Source organism: Nesoenas mayeri, assembly GCF_963082525.1.
Source record: "Nesoenas mayeri genome assembly, chromosome: 26".
Lineage (NCBI taxonomy): Eukaryota > Metazoa > Chordata > Aves > Columbiformes > Columbidae > Nesoenas > Nesoenas mayeri.
Genome location: NC_137552.1, coordinates 4,546,547 through 4,564,370, shown reverse-complemented (window position 1 = coordinate 4,564,370; position 17,824 = coordinate 4,546,547). Strand labels below are relative to the sequence as shown.

Sequence of the window (17,824 nt, the reverse complement as noted above, 5' to 3'; positions counted from 1 at the left end):
AACCCAAAGAGGATTCCTGGTGTCCCGCGGTACCGCTGGTTATCCCCTTTTCTAGCTAAACGTAACAAGGAGGCAGCGGCACGACGCGGCCCCCCCGGCCGGCGACCCCCAACTATCCAAATAAACTGGACGCGGAGGGGGTCTGGGGTCCGCCCGCCGCAACGGGAAACACAATGAGTCCGGGGAACGTGTTTGCCAAACCCAACAGAACAAAACCGGGGGGACGGGGGAACGGAACCGGCCGCCAACGAGAAAAGGCGGGGAGGGCGGCGGGTCCGGTTATTTGCGGCAGGTCCGGTGCGGCGTCTGTTTCTTCTGCATCTCCAGCCGGCAGCGGCTGCGCTCGTCCAGCCACGGCAGCTCGAAGTTCCTGCGGGCACAGCCGGTGTCACCGCCAGGCGCCATCCCCAAGCCGAAAGGCGCCGTCCCCAAGCCGAAAGGCGCCGTCCCCAAGCCGAAAAGGCGCCGTCCCCAAGCCGAAAAGGCGCCGGCGCGGCTCGGCACCGTCCCCCCCGCCGCCCGTCACCGCCGTACTCACTGTGGGGTCAGTTTTGGTAACGGCCGGCCAAAGGCGACGACAGGCAGGTAGGGGGTGATGAGCAAGCTTTCCACTGCGGGAGAGACACTGCAGGGTTACACCCTGTCCCCTGACACCCCCATGTGCCCCACGACACCCCTATCAGCCCCATGAAACCCCCATGTGCCCCCGACACCCCTATCAGCCCCATGAAACCCCCATGTGCTCCCGACACCCCTATCAGCCCCATGAAACCCCCATGTACCCCCTGACACCCCTATCAGCCCCATGAAACCCCCATCTGCCTCCTGACACCCCTATCAGCCCCATGAAACCCCCATGTGCCCCCTGACACCCCTATCAGCCCCACGACACCCCCATGTGCCCCCTGACACCCCTATCAGCCCCATGAAACCCCCATGTGCCCCCTGACACCCCTATCAGCCCCATGAAACCCCCATCTGCCTCCCGACACCCCTATCAGCCCCATGAAACCCCCATCTGCCCCCTGACACCCCTATCAGCCCCATGAAACCCCCATCTGCCCCCTGACACCCCTATCAGCCCCATGAAACCCCCATCTGCCCCCTGACACCCCTATCAGCCCCACGACACCCCCATCCGCCCACCAACACCCCCAACCGCCCCTCGACAGCGCCAGGCACTCACCGTCATCTGGCTCAGGGAAAAATGAGGTAACTTCAGGCTCCGACTCCTGAATCCCTTTCCTTTTGTACATTCGGAGCTGCAGCCGCTGTAAAATTCTCTGTTCCCTGATCCGCTGAATGTCCCACCTGGAAAAAGTGATGGTGAGGAACTGCAGGTAGGAGCATCAACCCCCCTGGGGCTGCAATGGGGGACTGTCCCTTCTCCGGCAGCGTTTCGGGTCCCCATCCCAGCTGTGCCCTGTGCAGCCGGGTCCTGTCCCCGCTCTGGGTGACACATCCCTGCGAGAGGGGACACAGAGCACCCGTTGTGCCGGGGACGCCATCGCGCCCTTTGCTCCCACCTTTTCCTCCGTTTCTCATCCAGCTCCAGCTTCGCGTGCCGTTTCGCAAAGACGCTGTCGTCCAGGTTCTGCAAGGACAGACGGGGGTGAGCGAGTCCCCCCAGCACCAGATCCGGCTCCGGTGGCTCCGGCACAACCCCAACCCAGCAGCCAGAGCCGCTGCAGCACCGAGGGGCTGGTCCTTCACCCCCAGCCCTGCAGCCGGGGTTTGCTGTGCTGTTTATGAAGCCACCGTGGTGGCACACGTACCTCCAGGAGGTCTGAGGGGTTGGGGTCTCTCAGGGGTTCCACGACATGGTCCCTCCAAGACGGAACTGTGTGGGGAGAGACCATGCCATTAGCCCCGCACTGCAGCCCCATCCTCACCACCTCGCTGCTCCTTCACCCCCATGAAGCGCAGCTTGGTGTCCCCAAACCCCGTCCTGAGCTGGGCTGGGCGATGCTGGGGGCAGCGGGAGCTGCTGGGGACTTGGGGGTGACAGACTTTGTCACCATCCCCCCGCCCAAGCAAACCGGAGCCGCTCCAGGATGCAGCAAGCCCCCCCATGCCACCCCCAGCAGCATCACCGATGTGCACAGCTCAGCGCTCCCATCGCCGGTGCTCAGCACGCTGTGGGAACCCAGGAGACCGGTCAGCAGGATAGGGCACCGGATTTGGGGACAGCAGGTGGCCCCATAGAGGAACCCACGCTGTGCCGCGGTGGCACAAGCCAGAGACACGCTTCCCAATCGTCAACGGGAAGTTGCTTCACCCCTCGTTCAAACGGGCACGCAGGCTGCTCGGCAAACCGGGCGGCTAAAGCGGAGTGGGGCTGGTAGCCCTGCACGGGTCGGTGGCCCTGGCTCAGCTGCGCAGGCAGCGGCAGCGCCGGTGTGTGCCAGAGCAGGGTAAACCAGAGACACGGTTCAGGAGAGCACATCGCCAGCACCAGAGCTGCCAGCGGCACCTCTCCCACCGCCACTGGGGCTTTGCCCTTCACCAGCTTCAGGGCGAAGGTGCCGAATCCCGTTTTCCAGCTGCCGGCTCTGCCGCGACGCCCGGCTGTGCTGCGGTGGGTTCTCCATCGCTTACTTGCTACAGTCTCCTCCTTCTTTGGGGAGGGCTCCCGCAGCGGCAGCGGTGACGGGGGCGGCTGGTGCCAGCGGCACAAGTACATTTCCGTGGTTGAGAGATAGGGCAGGTCGTCGGTCTCGCTGCTGAAGAAGCCCTTCTCCTTGGGGTGGGCGCTGGGGCCCTTTGGCGGCGCCGAGGCTCGGAGCGGGGTCTCCAGGAGCGACCTGGGTTTTTCCGGAGTCTCTTGGCTCCGCAGTTCTCGTTTACAAACAGTTTCGGACAAGGAGCCGCTCGATTCTTCCTTCCCCGGGGAGTGCTTTGGAGTTTTACTCTTCACTTTCGAGAACTCGGACACCAGTTTTTTAACAGGCGTCTTCCTCTCCGCACTCCCAAACGTTGGTTTCCTGCGGGAGGAAGAGGAGCTGACCCGGGTGCACGCAGCCTCACCCTTCAGCAGGGCTGCTGTGGGGGGCTACGAGCAGGTTTCTGGAGGAAAGAGGGGCTTCCCTGGCATCTGGGGACCCCCTCACCCCTTGCTCAGGCTTTCAGGAGGTTCCCCATGGCCAGTGCTCAATAGGACATGCTCACGGTGCTGGGCAGCTGGATGGTCACTGGGCTGAGCTGGCACCTCCGTGCCCCACGGCTGGAGGACTAAGCCATAGGGACACCCCCCCTTTCCCTCTCAGGACCCACATCCCACCCTCCCTCTACCTTTTGTGCCCCTTCCCATTCCTGCCATAGGGGAAGTGCTTGGGTTGCAGGGTCGGGGGGGGCTCCAGCAGGTCCTGCGGACACTCCAGCGGCAGCTTCTCACACGTCTCCGCCTCCGGCTTCTCGTCCACCTCAAAGCCCTGGAAGATGCGGTGCTTCTCCCGCTCGCTGTCCTTCTTCACCAGCTGCACACGCCTTTCCATGCGCTCGATCCGCGCCAGGAGCTGCAAGGCAGGGCGAGGGCTCCATTTGGGGGTGCGCTCCCAGGGGGGAACCCTGCCTGCACCCCTGCACCCCCCTTGGGCAGCAAGGGAAGAGAGGAGCCGACCTGCGGCGCCCACACCTGAGCCATCACCATCACCCGCCTGCAGAAGCGCTCCGGTGCAACCAGGGGACGCGGGGGACCGCTGGCACCCCGCTGCAGTGCCCTGGCTGCTGCAAACTCTGCCCGTCCTGGCGTTCACCTGGCAGCTTTTTGGCAAAGCTGGGGGTACAGCAGCACATTGCGAGGAGCCCCCAAACAGCACCCGCTCGGCCGGCATGCCGGGAGCGCCGTGGTCACACCTGTCCTTGCAGAGGGGACAGGAGGTCAAGGGCAGCGCTTGCAGGCAGCGCTGGGTGCTACGGGCATCGCACCCGCGGACAGTTTAACTGCAGCGCTGGCAGGCGGGGGCTAAAATATCCAAACGGCACAAAACAGCCACTTGCTCCCGGCTGATTCTCCCCCTCCGGCACTGCCCGAATCCCTGGCAGGGGGGACAGAGATGGCTACATCATTTTGAGGAGCAATTTGGGGGTTCCCACCTCTGCTGCATCCTCTCCGACTGTCCGGGAAGGGAGAGCGCAGTCTGTCATCGCATGTGGGCTCCATTAGAAAGCAAGCACCGGACTGGGTGACACCTGCCCTTGGTCACCCGTCCCCAACCCTCACCTGTCCCCACCAGCCAGGAGCTGCAGAATTTACAGCGGTCAATTCGGCAAAGCGCAGCGGGGGGGTCCCAGCACCCCCCAGGGATGTGGCTGCAGGGGGACCCCAGAGCCCCCCGATTTGCCGGCAGTTTAACGCCGGCGGGAGGACGCGCCGCGGTGCAGCCCCATCCCGGCCTCGCCGCAGCGGCTCCTCCATGTTGGAGGACTTGGCACACGCCGCAGGGACGCGGCATCGCCGCTGCGGCCCCACCGGCTGCACCACGTGGGGTGGGCCCTCCGCAACCGGGGCCACCGCAGCCGCCGCCACTGCAGTCAGGCCGAGCCAATGTGGTTTTCCAGGGCGGGAGATGCGGGTGTGAGCGTGCAGTGAGGGACAGCTGGGGGGGCAATGCACAGCATCCATACAGCAATGCAGGCAGGGCAGCCGGGGGGGGCGGAGAGGAGTGGGGGAAGCACAGCATCCATAGGGCAATGCAGGCAGAGCAGCCTCGGAGGGGGCAGTACACGGCATCCATAGGGCAATGCAGGCAGAGCCGCTATGGGGGGGGCAATGCACAGCATCCATAGGGTATGGCACAGCATCCATAGGGCAATGCAGGCAGGGCAGGTGGCAGGGGGGGAGCAAACACGCAGCGGGGTGCAATGCCCAGCAGAGCCCCCTCCGCTCTTCACACACCCCCCTCCCCATCCCCGTGACCGCGGGGACGCGGCCCCTTTAAGTTAACCCCCGTGTGGCGGGGCGGGAAGGCGCCGCGGGCCCTTTAAGGCCCCCCCCCGCGGGCCCGCTGCCATGGCGACGGGCGGCGGCCCGTTAACCCCCGCCGGCCCGCCCCGCCCCGGCCCTTTGTGCCCCCACCGGCCACCCCGCCCCCCCGCCGGCCTTTGTCTGGGGGGGGGGGGGGACACCGACCCCCGGGGGGGGCAACACTACCTGGGGGGTATTAACCCCCTGGGAGAGTGTTAACCCCTCTGGGGTGTCTCGGGGGATAATAATCCCATGGGGGGGGCGTTCTTACTCCTGTTGGGGGGGCGTTAACCCCTTGGGGAGGATTAACCCCTTTGGGGGAGATTAACCCCTTGGGTATCTTAGGGAAGGGGTCTGATGCCCCCTGTAGGGGGATATTACACCCTGAGTTGTCGGGGGGGGGGGGGGGGGGGGCACACACACATTAACCCTTAACGGACACATTAACCCTTGAGGTGCCACGGAGGGAGCATTAACCTCTAAGGGGGGGTATTAACTCTTGGGGCGCCACGATGGGAGGCGTTAACCCCCGGGGGGGGTGGCGTTAACTCCTTGGGTGCCGGGGGGGGGGATTAACCCCCAAGGGGGGGGCATTAACCCCTGAGGCTCCACAAAGAAGGCGTTAACCTCTACGTGGGGGTGGCGTTAACTCCTTGGGTGCCATGCGGGGGTCACTTACCTGTTGGTGGACACAAGCCCCGGGGGACCCCTGGGTGCTGGAGGGGGGGTGGCCATTAAAGGGGGGGGGTGGGGGGGGGTGCCCCCGCGGATGCCCGCGCGTTCCGGGGGTTAACCCCTGCTGTGCCGCGTTCCCGCCCCACACCCCCCCCTCCCCCCCCCCCCCCCCCGCCGTACCGTGTCCCGCTCGGCCTTGAGCTCCTCGATCTGCCGCTCCTTGGCCTGCAGCTGCTGCTGCTGCTGCTCGATGAGGTCCAGCTGGAGCAGCAGGATCTGCCGCAGACAGGCCGCCTGCCCCGGCGAGCCCCCGCCGGCCCCCATCCCGCCGCGCCGCGACCCGCTCTTCCACTTGCCCTCGGCGGGCGGCGGCGGCGGAGGGCCCGGCTCGGTGGGCGCAGCTCCCGGTCCCGCTCCCGGCCCCGCCGCGCCCTCCCCGGCGCCGCGCCCGGGCAGCACCGCCTGGTAGCGCGGCCGGGCGCCGGCATCCCCCGCGGCGGCCTGCTTGCCGCCGGCCAGCGGCACCAGCCCGGCCCAGCGCTGCTGCTGCTGCTCCGCCGCCGCCGCCACCCCGCCGCCGCGGCCCTTGTGTGCCCCCAGCGGCGGCGGCGGCGGCTCCCGGGGCCGGCGGGGCGGCGGGCGGTGCGGCGCGGCGCCCTCCTCCTCCTCCTCCTCCTCCTCCAGCCCCCCCCGCGGCGGCTCGGCCGCCCGGAAGGCGGTAGACCTCATGGCCGGGGCCTGCCGCTCCGCGCCGCCCCGCTACCACCCGCCGACACGGCGCGGCGGTGGCCGCCACCGGCTGCGCGGCCCGGGGGGCGGCGGGGCCCCGCCGCCATCAGCGCGACGCATCCCCCGCCCCGGGCGGCGGGGGCCGCGGGACACGGGCTGCCCCGCCGCCCCCTCCCCGCGCCGGGGACACGGGAGGGGCCGAGCCGGGGGCCACGCGGGACCGCTCCACGCGGGGGGGGCGGGGAGGGCGCGGGCCGGTACCGGGGGCGGGTCAAGGCCGGGGCCGCGCGGCGGCCCCCGGTTACCTTTAAACTGGGCTCGGTGCGCATGCGCCGGCGGCGGCCCCGGTCGGGGCGGGGGCGCGGGCGGGAGGGGGCGCAGGGACCCTGGATTTGGGGAGGGGGGTGGGGGGGAGAAGCAGGGCTCATCTGCGGGCGGGACGGAGCGGGGGAACCCCACCCCCCGCGGGACGTGGGCCGTGCTCCACGCGCGGACGCGCCGGTCCCGCGGGGGGCGCTGTCCGGTGGAACCGGAGCTGGGCGGGGGTCCCGGGCCGGTAGTAGCGGGGCGCGGCCGCCCGGTGGCTCCCGAGTGCGGCGGCTCCGCCCGGAGCGCGCCGGGGTCCCGCGCCCGCCCCCCCGCCCCACGGCCCCGTCCCGCCGCCCACAGCGGGGCTGCCGGGTCTCAGCCCGCCCCCACGGCGGCGGGACGCGGGGAGCCCTGTCCCGCGAGAGGGGGTTCGGGCGGTGCGGCGGGGGCTGGGACCGGGACCCGCCGCCCGGATCCCCCCACGCGGGGGGCGAGGTGGGGGAAGGTCCCGCTCTCGGGGTTCGGGTTTGTTGTGTGTGAGGTGGGCACCACAAGTGCCCCCGCGGGTCTGCAGCCCCCCCTTGTGTGCACCCACACACCCCACGGGGTCTGCAGCCCCCCCTTGTGCACACACACCCATGGGTCTGCAGCACCTGCGTGCACATCCCCTACACACACACCCGTGGGTTTGCAGCCCCCCTGCCGTGTGCACACACACCCCACACACACCCCTGGGTCTGCAGACACACGCACACGCAGCGTTGCAGAGCCTGCAGTTCCTGGTGTACGTGTGCAAGTCTGTGTACAAACACGCACCCCCCTTCCACTGCCCCCCCCCCAGACTGCAGCTGCAGTATGCACACGTATGTACACATGCACACACACGCATGCACACACACGCATGCACACCGCCCTGCAGCGAGGGACTGCAGCCCCCACTGCAGGCACACGCGCACCCTGCAGGCACTGCAGCCCCACTGCACACCCACAGCCCCCCCGTGCTGCAGCCGCGCCGTGCACACGTGTGCACACGCACATACATGCACACACACACAGCACACGGGGTCGCGGCACCGGGGACACGCAGGGCACGTGCCGGGAGCGCGCAGGGGACACGTGGGGGTCCTGCTTCTCTGCAGAGCCGCGTTCACAAAGCGGAGTGGGAGGGGGGGGGTACAAGGGGGCTCCCCCTGCACCCAACACCCCGCAGCCCCCCACGATTTGCAGGGTCCCCCTCCGCCGTGGTCACCGGGCCACGCTGGCGGTGCCAGCAGGGGAAGCCACTCTGCGCTCCCCGCGGTGTCGCGCCAAGCCCCGCCAACGAGCCGCCCCTTCCCGCCGCGCGCACACGCCCGGCCACGCTCGCCCACGCGTGTCCACCGGGCCGGGGGGTCCCCGGTGGCCGGTCCCCGCTGCGGCATGCCCACGTGCCGGCCGGGCGGCCGCCCGCACATGGCTCTGCAGCAGGGCCGCCGCGCAGGGAGGCTGCTGGGGCTAAAAATGGAGCAGGGCTCACATGCCAGCGCCACGTGACGCCGCAACCAGCTCGCTGGGGGTGGAGAGGGCTCCCCGCACCCCAGGACGAGGAGGAGGAGGAGGGGAGCGCCCACTCACATGGGCCGGCACCCACGCCAACCGGCGCGGTGCCCCGGAGCCCGTGGCCACTGTGTCCCCTGCCAGTGGGGTGCCCCATATCCCCATCCAGCTGTGTTTTGGGAAGGCTAAATACAGGCCCGTGGAGGGGTGGGAAAGGGGAGTGGGATCCCTAGCTTGTGTTGGTGGGGTGGGGGGTCCGTGGGGGTGAAGGAGGCGCGGTGGACGCCGGGGCTGCCCCTGCCCTCCCCTCCCTGCGGCAGCTCCGGGGCTGTGGCGCGGCAGCGGGAACACAAACATCGGCACACGAGATTTATGGGGCCACAGCCAGGAGGGGTGCGGGTGAGTGGGCCAGCGCTGCCGCAGCCCCACCCTGCAGGCGGGGGCCACAGGGGTCCCCCCACCTGCCCAGGCTGTTCCCCATGCGGGGGCTTTCCCGGACCACTCTCCATGGTGAATACATTGGGGTCCCCCCTTTCCCCTGCACCCCCATATCCCAGCATCCCCCTGATCTCTGGGTCCCTCCACTCTCCTGGGGTCCCTGCACCCCCAGACGCTGCACACCTGCACCCCCCAGGCACCTTGCACCCTCCCTGGGTCCCTGACTCCTTGCAGCCTCCTGGGGTGCATTCACCCCTCAATCCTGCACCTCCACAGATCTAGGCACCCCTTCACCCCCAGATCCTGCCCCCTTGCATCCCTGGACTCTGCATCTCCCGTGGTCTCTGCCCCTCTACCCAGGTCTGTCGTGTTTCGTGTACTGGGGTGCAGTGGGGTGTCCCCGCCCACCCTGGGGTGCCCCCCCCGCTGCACCCGGGCCAGGCTTGCCTTGTTTACCTGATCATTTTTTTCCCCTTTCCGCGGGGAGGGGAAAGGCGAGTCCTGGCAGCGCGGAGCTGCTGCCCCCGCCAAGAGCCGCGGGGACGAGCCAGGGCCGCTCGCTGCGTTCCAGCCGCGGATCTGCTGCTGCACGGCAGGAAAACACCCCAAAACCCTGAGCACCCAGCCCTGCCCGGCACCCCCAGGCGACACCGGGACTCCTGCCCTCCCACCTGCCACCATCAGTGCGACCCTGTGGGGACTAAAGGGGGGCCCGGGGTGCAGGTCGCCCCATGGCAGGGTGAGACCCAGCATCTGTAGTTGCTCCCCCTCCGCAGCATCACACCTATAGCTGGGGAAACTGAGGCACAATGTGCGCCACCATGACACAGGGACACAGCCAGACACGGCTTCGTCAACCCCGTGGGGATGCCGCAGCCCCGCAGTGGGTTTGGAAGGCGTCCAAGCATGGGGGGTGCTGGGGGTGCAGCCCTCGGGGGGGTTGCACCTTGCCGGACCCCCAGTGCGCACCCCAGGGCGGGGGGCAACAGGCAGGAATAAACCCCTGTCCCCAGCAGAGCCAGCCCCCCCCTTTCTTGGAAAAGGTACAACAAGGTAAACAACCCGGCCAGCCCGGAGTAAAAATAAATCAATCCCTCTGCACGCAGGCGTTCTCCGGCAAGCGGAGCGCACCGTCACGTGGCGCGGCCGCACGGCACCGCCGGCAACTCGGGCACCGGGGCACGCGGACGCCGGCCCTCGCGCCCACTCCCCGGCACCGGGAGACGATTCTGCATCTGCCTCCTTGTCCCTGGGGAGCAGTGGGGTGGCTGCTGCAGGAGAGGGGGACAGGCCAGCCGCCCCAGGTGGACATGGCAGTGGGGGGGCAGGGGGTGCAGTCAGGGGGGCACAGTAAGGGATGGGGGGACAGGAACATGTGTCCCCCCCATCAGTGCCAGGCAGAGTTCACCTGGTACCTGAGCGCGGTGGGACGGGATGACCCCCTGGGGTTGTTGAGGTGCTCCGTCTGCACCCTGGTGGGTTTATCTTGTCCCACGCATCCCCGCACTGATCCTGGGGACCCCCGGGGCAGCTGAGCAGCCGGGTGCAGACGAGCACCCCTGTGCAGGGCCAGGTTTGCCCTGTGTGCCATGTGCCGCAGCGCCGTGCGCGGGGTTGTTTTCTGAACCCAGATGAGCGGCTGAGTCATGGCTAATTGCCGTGGACCAGGAACGTGCCAGGAGGGGAACGAGGCGCCGTGCAGGGCTGGTGGCACCTGCGCGCTCAGGTCAGCCCGGGCGGCTGAGCTGCTGGGAGCGGGGATGGGGTATCAAGGGCCCCCCTGCCCTGGGGGCCGGGTCCTCCTAGGTCCCCCAGCCCCTGTACCAGCCTGGCCCCACACATCCTTCCGGGAGTCACCAGGGCTTCTCTCTGCCGGAGGTGCTGGCTGCAGCGCGGCCACGGCACCGCGCAACCGCCCGGTGACTCAGTGGGAGGGCACTTCCTGCAGGGTGACAGGGTGTCCCTGCCACCCCCCAGTGCCACGGGGCACCCCGTGAGCTGTGAGCAGCCCCAGCACCCAGTGAATGTCCCTCAGGGTCCCCAGCTGAGGAACAGCCCACTGGGGATAGCACCAGGGTCTCCTTGGGGTGCAGAGCTCTGGTGCACCCTCAGGCACCCCACGAGCTCCCGGCACACCCAGGGTGCCCGAGGCCTCCCCTCCCGTGGGATTTAGCTCTGAGGATTTCCCGGTGCTGGCACATCCGTTCTCTGCACCTTCATCTCCTGGCTGCAGGCCAGGGCAGCTCCCGGCACGTGGCACCCATGACAGTGCTGGCACCCCCAAAACCTTTCCCCCTGTGGGGCCGTGAGCACCCATGGAGACCCCAGCACTGCCGAGCTGGGCTGGCCCCTGCACCGTGACCCAGATCTGCTGGGTGTCTCTGCCCTGGCACCGCGGTGCTGGGCACAGCACGTCGCTGCAGCCCCTGCGGCACCGGGATCGCGGCCAGGCTCAGCCGTGGCTGCCAGGCACGTGCCGCAGCGGGCAGCCACCGCAGGCACAGCATCGCCCGGTGGCACTGAGGACAGGCAGGGACTGGGGAGGGGGCTGGGTCCGTTGGGTAGGGGTCTGGCTGTGCCACTGCTGTGCAATGTATTGGCATCCCCGGTGGAGGGGGGGCTGTGGTGCTGGTGCCACACTCTGCCTGAGTGTCCCCAGTGCAGGGGACAGTGACGTGCTCAGGTGTGCTCATGCTGTGCTGGGTGACAAGGGTTGTCCAGGTGTCCCCAGGGGACAGTGACATGCATGGTGCCAGTGCTGTGCCTAGGTCTCCCCAGTGCAGGGGACAGTGCCATGCTCAGGTGTTCCCAGCGCAGGGACCACGCTGTGCTGGGTGTCCCTGGTACAGGGGACAGTGCCAGGCAAGGTGACAGGGGTGCCAGTGCTGTGCCAAGATGTTCCTGGTGCAGGGGACTGTGCCATGCTCAAGGGTTCCCCCGGCTGTGCTGGGTGACAGGTGTCCCCAGTGCAGGGGACGGTGCCACACTTGGGTGCCCCCAGCGCAGGGACCATGTGCTGGGTGACAGGGGTACCCGGGTGTCCTTGCTGCAGAGGACAGTGCCATGCAGGGGGACACGGATGCCTGTGCTGTGCGCGGGGCGTCCCCGGTGCAGGGGCCGCTCCCGGTGCCGGTCCGGCTGCCGGTGCCGGTCCCCGCGGGCTGGGAGGCGGCCCCGGTGCAGGGGTCCCCGTTGTGCCCGGGCTCCCCGGCGGCGGAAAGTGTGTCACTGGGGCACGAGGCTCTCCCCGGGAATCACATGGGGGAGGCGGCGGCGCCGCGTGCGGCCCAGTGCGCAGCCGCGGCCGGTGCCGGGCGGGCGGCGGGGCGGGCGGCGGGCGCACAACAGCCCCTGCCGGGCGGCGGAACGCACGGCTCGGCGCGGCTCCCTTCGCCTCGGCCCCGTTTGGCGCGGTTCTGGCAGCGGGAGGCTCGGCGGCGCCGGGACAGCCGCCCCCCCCCACCTCCCCGAGAATGGCCGCCCCCGAAGCCGGTAGCACAGGTCAGTGCCCCGCCGGGACCGGGCGGGCAACGGCACCGGGAGCGGCGGGCAGCACCGGAGCGGTGTCGGGGTCAGCGCACCGGGAGTGCAGCGTTGAGACCGCGAGTCGGACACCGGGACCGGAGGGGTCTCATGCACCCCACCGGGCAGGATGCGCACCGGCACCGCATTCCGGAACGGGGATCTTTACTACCGGGACCGGGCGGTTCTGCATAGCGGAGTAAAGATCGGGCAGCGGGGCCGGCGCGTCCCCGGGAGGGAGCGATGCGCGCTGGCACCGGGGCGTCTTGGACACCGGGACGACCTGAACACCGGCACCGGGGCGCTCCGCTCTCCGGGGCAGGAGGGATGGAGACGGACACCGGGGAGTCTTGAGCGCCGGGGCGCACTGGACGCGGGGGTAGGAAGGGTGAGGACCGGGATCGGGGTGTCCCAGGCAGCGGGACCGGGGTGTCCCGGGCACCGGGAGCGGAGCGCGATGAGACCGGGGTGTCTCGGGCACCGGAGCGCGGCGGGACCGGGGTGTCCCGGGCACCGAGAGCGGAGGGACGCGCACCGGGACCGCGGGGACCGGGCAGTCCGCGGGCGGCGGAGGCGCGCACCGGGAGGGGCGGAGCGGGGGGGGGAACGGAGGCGGTACCGTGTGTCCCCCCCCGGCACGTGTCCCCCTCCCCGCCGCTGCCACGTGCGGAGTTTGTTTTCCCCGCAGCCCCGCCCCGCCCCCGCCCATTGGTCGCCTCATGACATCATTCAGCTCCCCCTCGTGACGTCACACCCGGAAGCGTTCCACTCTCCGTTTCTAACTCGGGGGGGGGGGAGATGATCTCCAGGGCAACCAGAAAGGGGTGGGGCGCCGAAGCGGGCCAATGGGGTGGAAGGGGCGGGGCAAAGCGTGAAGGGGCGGGGCCGCGGGAGGCCACGTGCGGCTGGAGCACGTGGGGCGGCGGCGTGAGGCCGCATGAGCTGTTGCTGGGTGCGGGGGGAGCTGCGGGGCGGCTGATTAATGGGGGTCCCCAGGGGTTTCCCGGTGTTTTGGGATCGGGAATGGCCCCCGTGTCCTCTTTCCACCCCTTGGGGGCATCCCCCAGCCCAAAGCCCCGGGGGTCCCAGGGCTTTGGGGCAGGGGATCCCCCCAGTATCTTGGTGTCCCAGCAGCTGGCGCTCCCTGGGAGCTGCAGTTTTGGGGGGGGTGATATAAGACCCACTGTCCCCAATTCGGTGACCCGTTTTGGAGGTGGCTCAGTGGCGGGGGGGGGGGTTGGTGATCAGTGGTGACAAGCTGGCTCCGGCGCACGGCATCTGTGCCAGCGGCACCGTGTGCGGCGGGAGACACATGGCCCCGGCGATCCCGTGTGTCCCCAATGTCGCCCTCCACGTGTCCTGTCCCCGAGTCAGTGCCCCGTGCGTGGTGGGGGGGCTAAGGGGGGCTGTGACCTCTGCTGTGGGCACAGCATCGGGGCTTATGTCCCCCACACCGCTCCCCACTTCTGTGGGGTTCCCCCATGCAGAGCTCACTGCAATGGGGCTACATCCCCCCACCTGAGGGGGCTGCGCTGTGACCCCCCCCCAGTGCCACGGGGGGTCTTTGCCGTGGGGCTCCATCTGCTCCTGTGGGGCTGTGCCACAGGGCTCGTCACATCCCGGTGACGCCTCCGGCGGGTTCCTGGCCCACATTCCTCCCGCGGGCGCTTCCGGGGCGCCGTGTCCCCAGCCGGCTCGCACCCAGCCGGCCCAGCTGTCCCCGTCCCACGTGGGGCTGTTCCCCGTGGCGGCTGGTGGGCGCAGTGCCTGGCGCAGGGCGGGCGGCACACGTGCGGTGCGGCGCAGCGGAACAGCCGCGGTTCTGGGACGAGTCCGAAGTGCTTCCCTGGGGACCCTCCACCCTGGGGCTGTGACCCCCTCTCGGGGAGGTTCACACGTGGCCCCGCTGCTCTGCCCGCAGGCGGCGTGATCAGCTACGTGGGCTCCAGCGGCTCCTCTCCCAACCGCACCAGCCCCGTCTCGCTCTGCAGCGACAGCTCCAACAGCAGCTCCCAATCGGGCTCGCAGCCCTTCCCCACCTACTTTCCCCCATCGCCCACCGGCTCCCTCCAGGACTCCCGCGCCTACGGCGGGGGCGCGCTGGCCCCCCGTGAGGACGGCTCCCCTTCATCCTCCTCCTCCTCCTCCTCCTCCTCGCTGTACGGCTCCTCGGTGAGCTACCCCGGGGTGCAGCCGGTGCCCGTGGACGAGCGGCGCCGCAGCTCGCCCAGCAAAGCCGGCAGCACCGTCACCAGTGAGTGGGGCAGGCGGGGGGGGGCTGCATTTGGTGTGGATGTGTCCCCCATCACGGTGGGCACCCCGCTCACCCCCGTCCCTCCGCAGAGCTGAACGGGATGGTGCTGCTGTGCAAGGTCTGCGGGGACGTCGCCTCCGGCTTCCACTACGGCGTCCACGCCTGCGAGGGCTGCAAGGTACCCGGGATGGGGCTGGGGCGGCACAGAGCCCCTGCTGTGCTGGGGGGGGCCCCGAGTGACCCCACCGCACCCCACCCCGCAGGGCTTCTTCCGCCGCAGCATCCAGCAGAACATTCAGTACAAGAAGTGCCTCAAGAACGAGAACTGCTCCATCGTCCGCATCAACCGCAACCGCTGCCAGCAGTGCCGCTTCAAGAAGTGCCTGCTGGTCGGCATGTCCCGCGACGGTGAGCTCAGCCCTGGCCCCACTGGTGACCCCCAAACCCGGGGACCCCGTGTTCAGTGCTGTGCATTCCCTCCGGGGATGGGATCCCCGGTAGTCACAGGTGCATGTCCCCTCCCAGGATGGGTCCCCCCCATGCTCAGGGCTGTACGTCCCCTCTGAAGTTGGGGTCTCCTTGCCTGCACTGGGTGCCACGTGTGCACCACAGAACGTGTCCTTGTGCCTTCTGCATGCTCAGGGCTCGATGTCCCCTCCAGGACCAGGTCCCCCATGCTCAGGGCTCTATGTCCCCTCCAGAACCGGGTCCCCCATGCTCAGGGCTCTATGTCCCCTCCAGGACCAGGTGCCCCCATGCTCAGGGCTCTATGTCCCCTCCAGGACCGGGTCCCCCATGCCCAGGGCTCTATGTCCCCTCCAGATCTGGGTCCCCCATGCTCAGGGCTCTATGTCCCCTCTGAGCCGGGGGCAGGGATGCAGCCATGTTCCCCTGGACCCCCATCACGCAGGGCTGGGGGGTTGGTGTGCCCGTGCTGCCCGCTAACACCGGTGTCCCCCCAGCTGTGCGCTTCGGGCGCATCCCCAAGCGGGAGAAGCAGCGGATGCTGGCGGAGATGCAGAACGCCATGAGCGGAATGGGCAGCGTCCTGCCGGGGATGCCCGGCCCCGCCGAGGGCCCAGCACCGAGCGGGGGCCGCACGCTGCCCCCCGGCCCCTCGCCGCTCGCCCCCCCCGCCTGCTTCTCCCAGTTCCCCCAGCAGCTGACGCCCCCCCGCTCGCCCAGCCCCGGGGGGGCCACCGAGGACGTCATCGCGCAGGTGGCCAAGGCGCACAAGGAGATCTTCGTCTACGCGCACGACAAGCTGGGACCCCCCCCGCCCTGCGAGAACGGCCTCCCCCGCTGGGACGCACCCCCCGCCTGGGCGCCCGGGCTCCTCGAACCCCGGCTCTGCCCCCCCACCTACCCCGAGCCCCCGGCGCGGAGCTGCCCCTGGCCCCGCGGCACCAAGGACGTCCTGCCGGTGAGCGCCCGGGGGCTCCCGCTCCCATTCCCTGGGTATTTTTAGCCGCTTAATCGCACTAATCGCCTTGTCCGTGCGGCGGCGGCGGGGCCGGGAGCCCCGCGGCGCTGGGCTGAGCCGTGCCGTCGCCCGCAGGCCTGTCCCATGAACAGCCACCCGCCCGGCCGCAGCGGGCGCTCGGTGCAGGAGATCTGGGAGGATTTCTCGCTCAGCTTCACGCCCGCCGTCCGCGAGGTGGTCGAGTTCGCCAAGCACATTCCCGGCTTCCAGGCCCTTTCCCAGCACGACCAGGTCACCCTGCTCAAGGCTGGCACCTTCGAGGTACGTCCCGGGTCAACAAGGGCTCCATGGAGGGCACGATGCCCCACGTATTGCACGGCGCTCCCTGACATTGCATGGTGCCCCACGGTCCAGCATGAAGTCCGACAGCATTGCATGGTGCCCCATGGCCTGGCACAGTGCTCCAGGGACCGGCATGGAGCTCCATGGCCTATAATGAAGTCCCACGGCATTGCATGGTGCCCCATGGCATTGCACAGTGCCCCATGGCCTGGCATGAAGTCCCACAGCATTGTATGGTGCCCCGTGGTGTTGCACGGTGCCCCGTGGCCCAGAATGAAGTCCCACAGCATTGCATGGTGCCCTGTGGCACGGCATTGTAACCCCATGGCACTGCATGGTGCCCCGTGGCACGGCATTGTGCTCCATGGCGTTGTACCCCATGGCACTGCATGGTGCCCCATGGCCTGGCATGGTGCCCCATGGCGTTGTACCCCATAGCACTGCATGGTGCCCCATGGCCTGGCGTTGTGCTCCATGGCATCGTGCCCCATGGCACAGAGCTGTGTCACGGAACACGGCATTGCATGGTGCCCCACGACATCGCACGGTAGCCCACGGGCATTGCACGGTAGCCCACAGCATTGCAGGATGCCACCCAGCATTGCACAGTGCCCCACAGCACAGGAGCCGCGGCACGCAGCGCAACATCGCACGGTGGCCCACGGTGTCACTTGGTAGCCCACGGCGCTGCAGGACGGTCCCGTCCCGTCCTGCTAACACCGCGTGTGCCGCAGGTGCTGATGGTTCGCTTCGCCTCGCTCTTTGACGTGAAGGAGCAGACGGTGACGTTCATGAGCCGGACGAAGTACAGCCTGGAGGAGCTGTGGGGCATGGGCATGGGCGACCTGCTCAGCTCCATGTTCGAGTTCAGCGAGAAGCTCAGCGCCCTGGACCTCAGCGACGAGGAGCTGGGGCTCTTCACCGCCGTCGTCCTGGTCTCGGCAGGTGGGACATGGGGCGGTGCAGACAGGTCTGGTGGCTGGGGGGGGGTCACCAATCACCAACGCCTGCTGACACCCCCGTCCCTGCAGACCGCTCGGGGATGGAGGACACGGCGTCGGTGGAGCAGCTGCAGGAGACGCTGATCCGCGCCCTGCGCGCCCTGGTGCTCAAGACGCACCCGGCGGAGACGTCGCGGTTCACCAAGCTGCTGCTGAAGCTGCCGGACCTGCGCACCCTCAACAACCTGCACTCCGAGAAGCTGCTCTCCTTCCGCATCGACGCCCAGTAGTGCCCCCACGGACCCTGCGGACCCCCCCGCGCACCCACCACCCCTGTACATAGCACCACGGGCTGGGGAGGGGGAACACACAAGCCCCCCGCGAGGGGCAGCACGAACCCCACGGCACCCATCAGACTCACCCCAGGTGGGTGCCAGGATGCTGGGACCCCCCCCCCAAGTTGGGTACCAGCCCCACGGCTCCGCTGGCAGCGCCGGGGGGGTCCCCCTTTTCCCGGCCCCCCCAACTCGGGCAGCCAGCGGTGGAAAGCAGAGGCCGGATCCAGCCGAGCTGTGTGGGTGGGTTTGGTTGGGTTTGGTTATCTTTGTTTTTTTTTCATCATATATTTATTACATAAATATATAGTAAAATAGACCAGCAACAATTACCATAAAAATATCTTTCTTTAA

General features: G+C 68.9%; 2 protein-coding genes across 3 annotated transcripts; one reads left to right on the top strand and one right to left on the bottom strand.

Annotated features, from left to right (window-relative positions):
• Window positions 1-146: 146 nt before the first annotated feature.
• On the bottom strand, window positions 147-6,370 carry MSL1 (MSL complex subunit 1; the record flags this gene model as incomplete). Of its 2 annotated transcripts, none has more annotated exons than XM_080359660.1 (8): window positions 147-370; window positions 539-611; window positions 1,187-1,311; window positions 1,527-1,594; window positions 1,776-1,840; window positions 2,599-2,984; window positions 3,292-3,515; window positions 5,822-6,370. In XM_080359660.1, 8 exons carry the CDS (start codon window positions 6,368-6,370, stop codon window positions 280-282), a joined length of 1,581 nt encoding a protein of 526 aa, XP_080215786.1. In that variant the 3' UTR covers window positions 147-279. The 2 variants fall into 2 exon arrangements, with proteins under 2 accessions (XP_080215786.1, XP_080215787.1); XM_080359661.1 differs by lacking the exon at window positions 5,822-6,370 and adding an exon at window positions 4,096-4,188.
• Window positions 6,369-17,425, top strand: NR1D1 (nuclear receptor subfamily 1 group D member 1; the record flags this gene model as incomplete). Its single annotated transcript, XM_080359740.1, has 10 exons — window positions 6,369-6,627; window positions 11,706-12,154; window positions 13,782-13,929; window positions 14,097-14,429; window positions 14,519-14,607; window positions 14,693-14,837; window positions 15,392-15,852; window positions 15,988-16,173; window positions 16,929-17,139; window positions 17,226-17,425. The coding sequence occupies 10 exons, from the start codon at window positions 6,369-6,371 to the stop codon at window positions 17,423-17,425; spliced, it is 2,481 nt and encodes an 826-aa protein (XP_080215866.1).
• Between the last annotated feature and the right edge of the window lie 399 nt (window positions 17,426-17,824).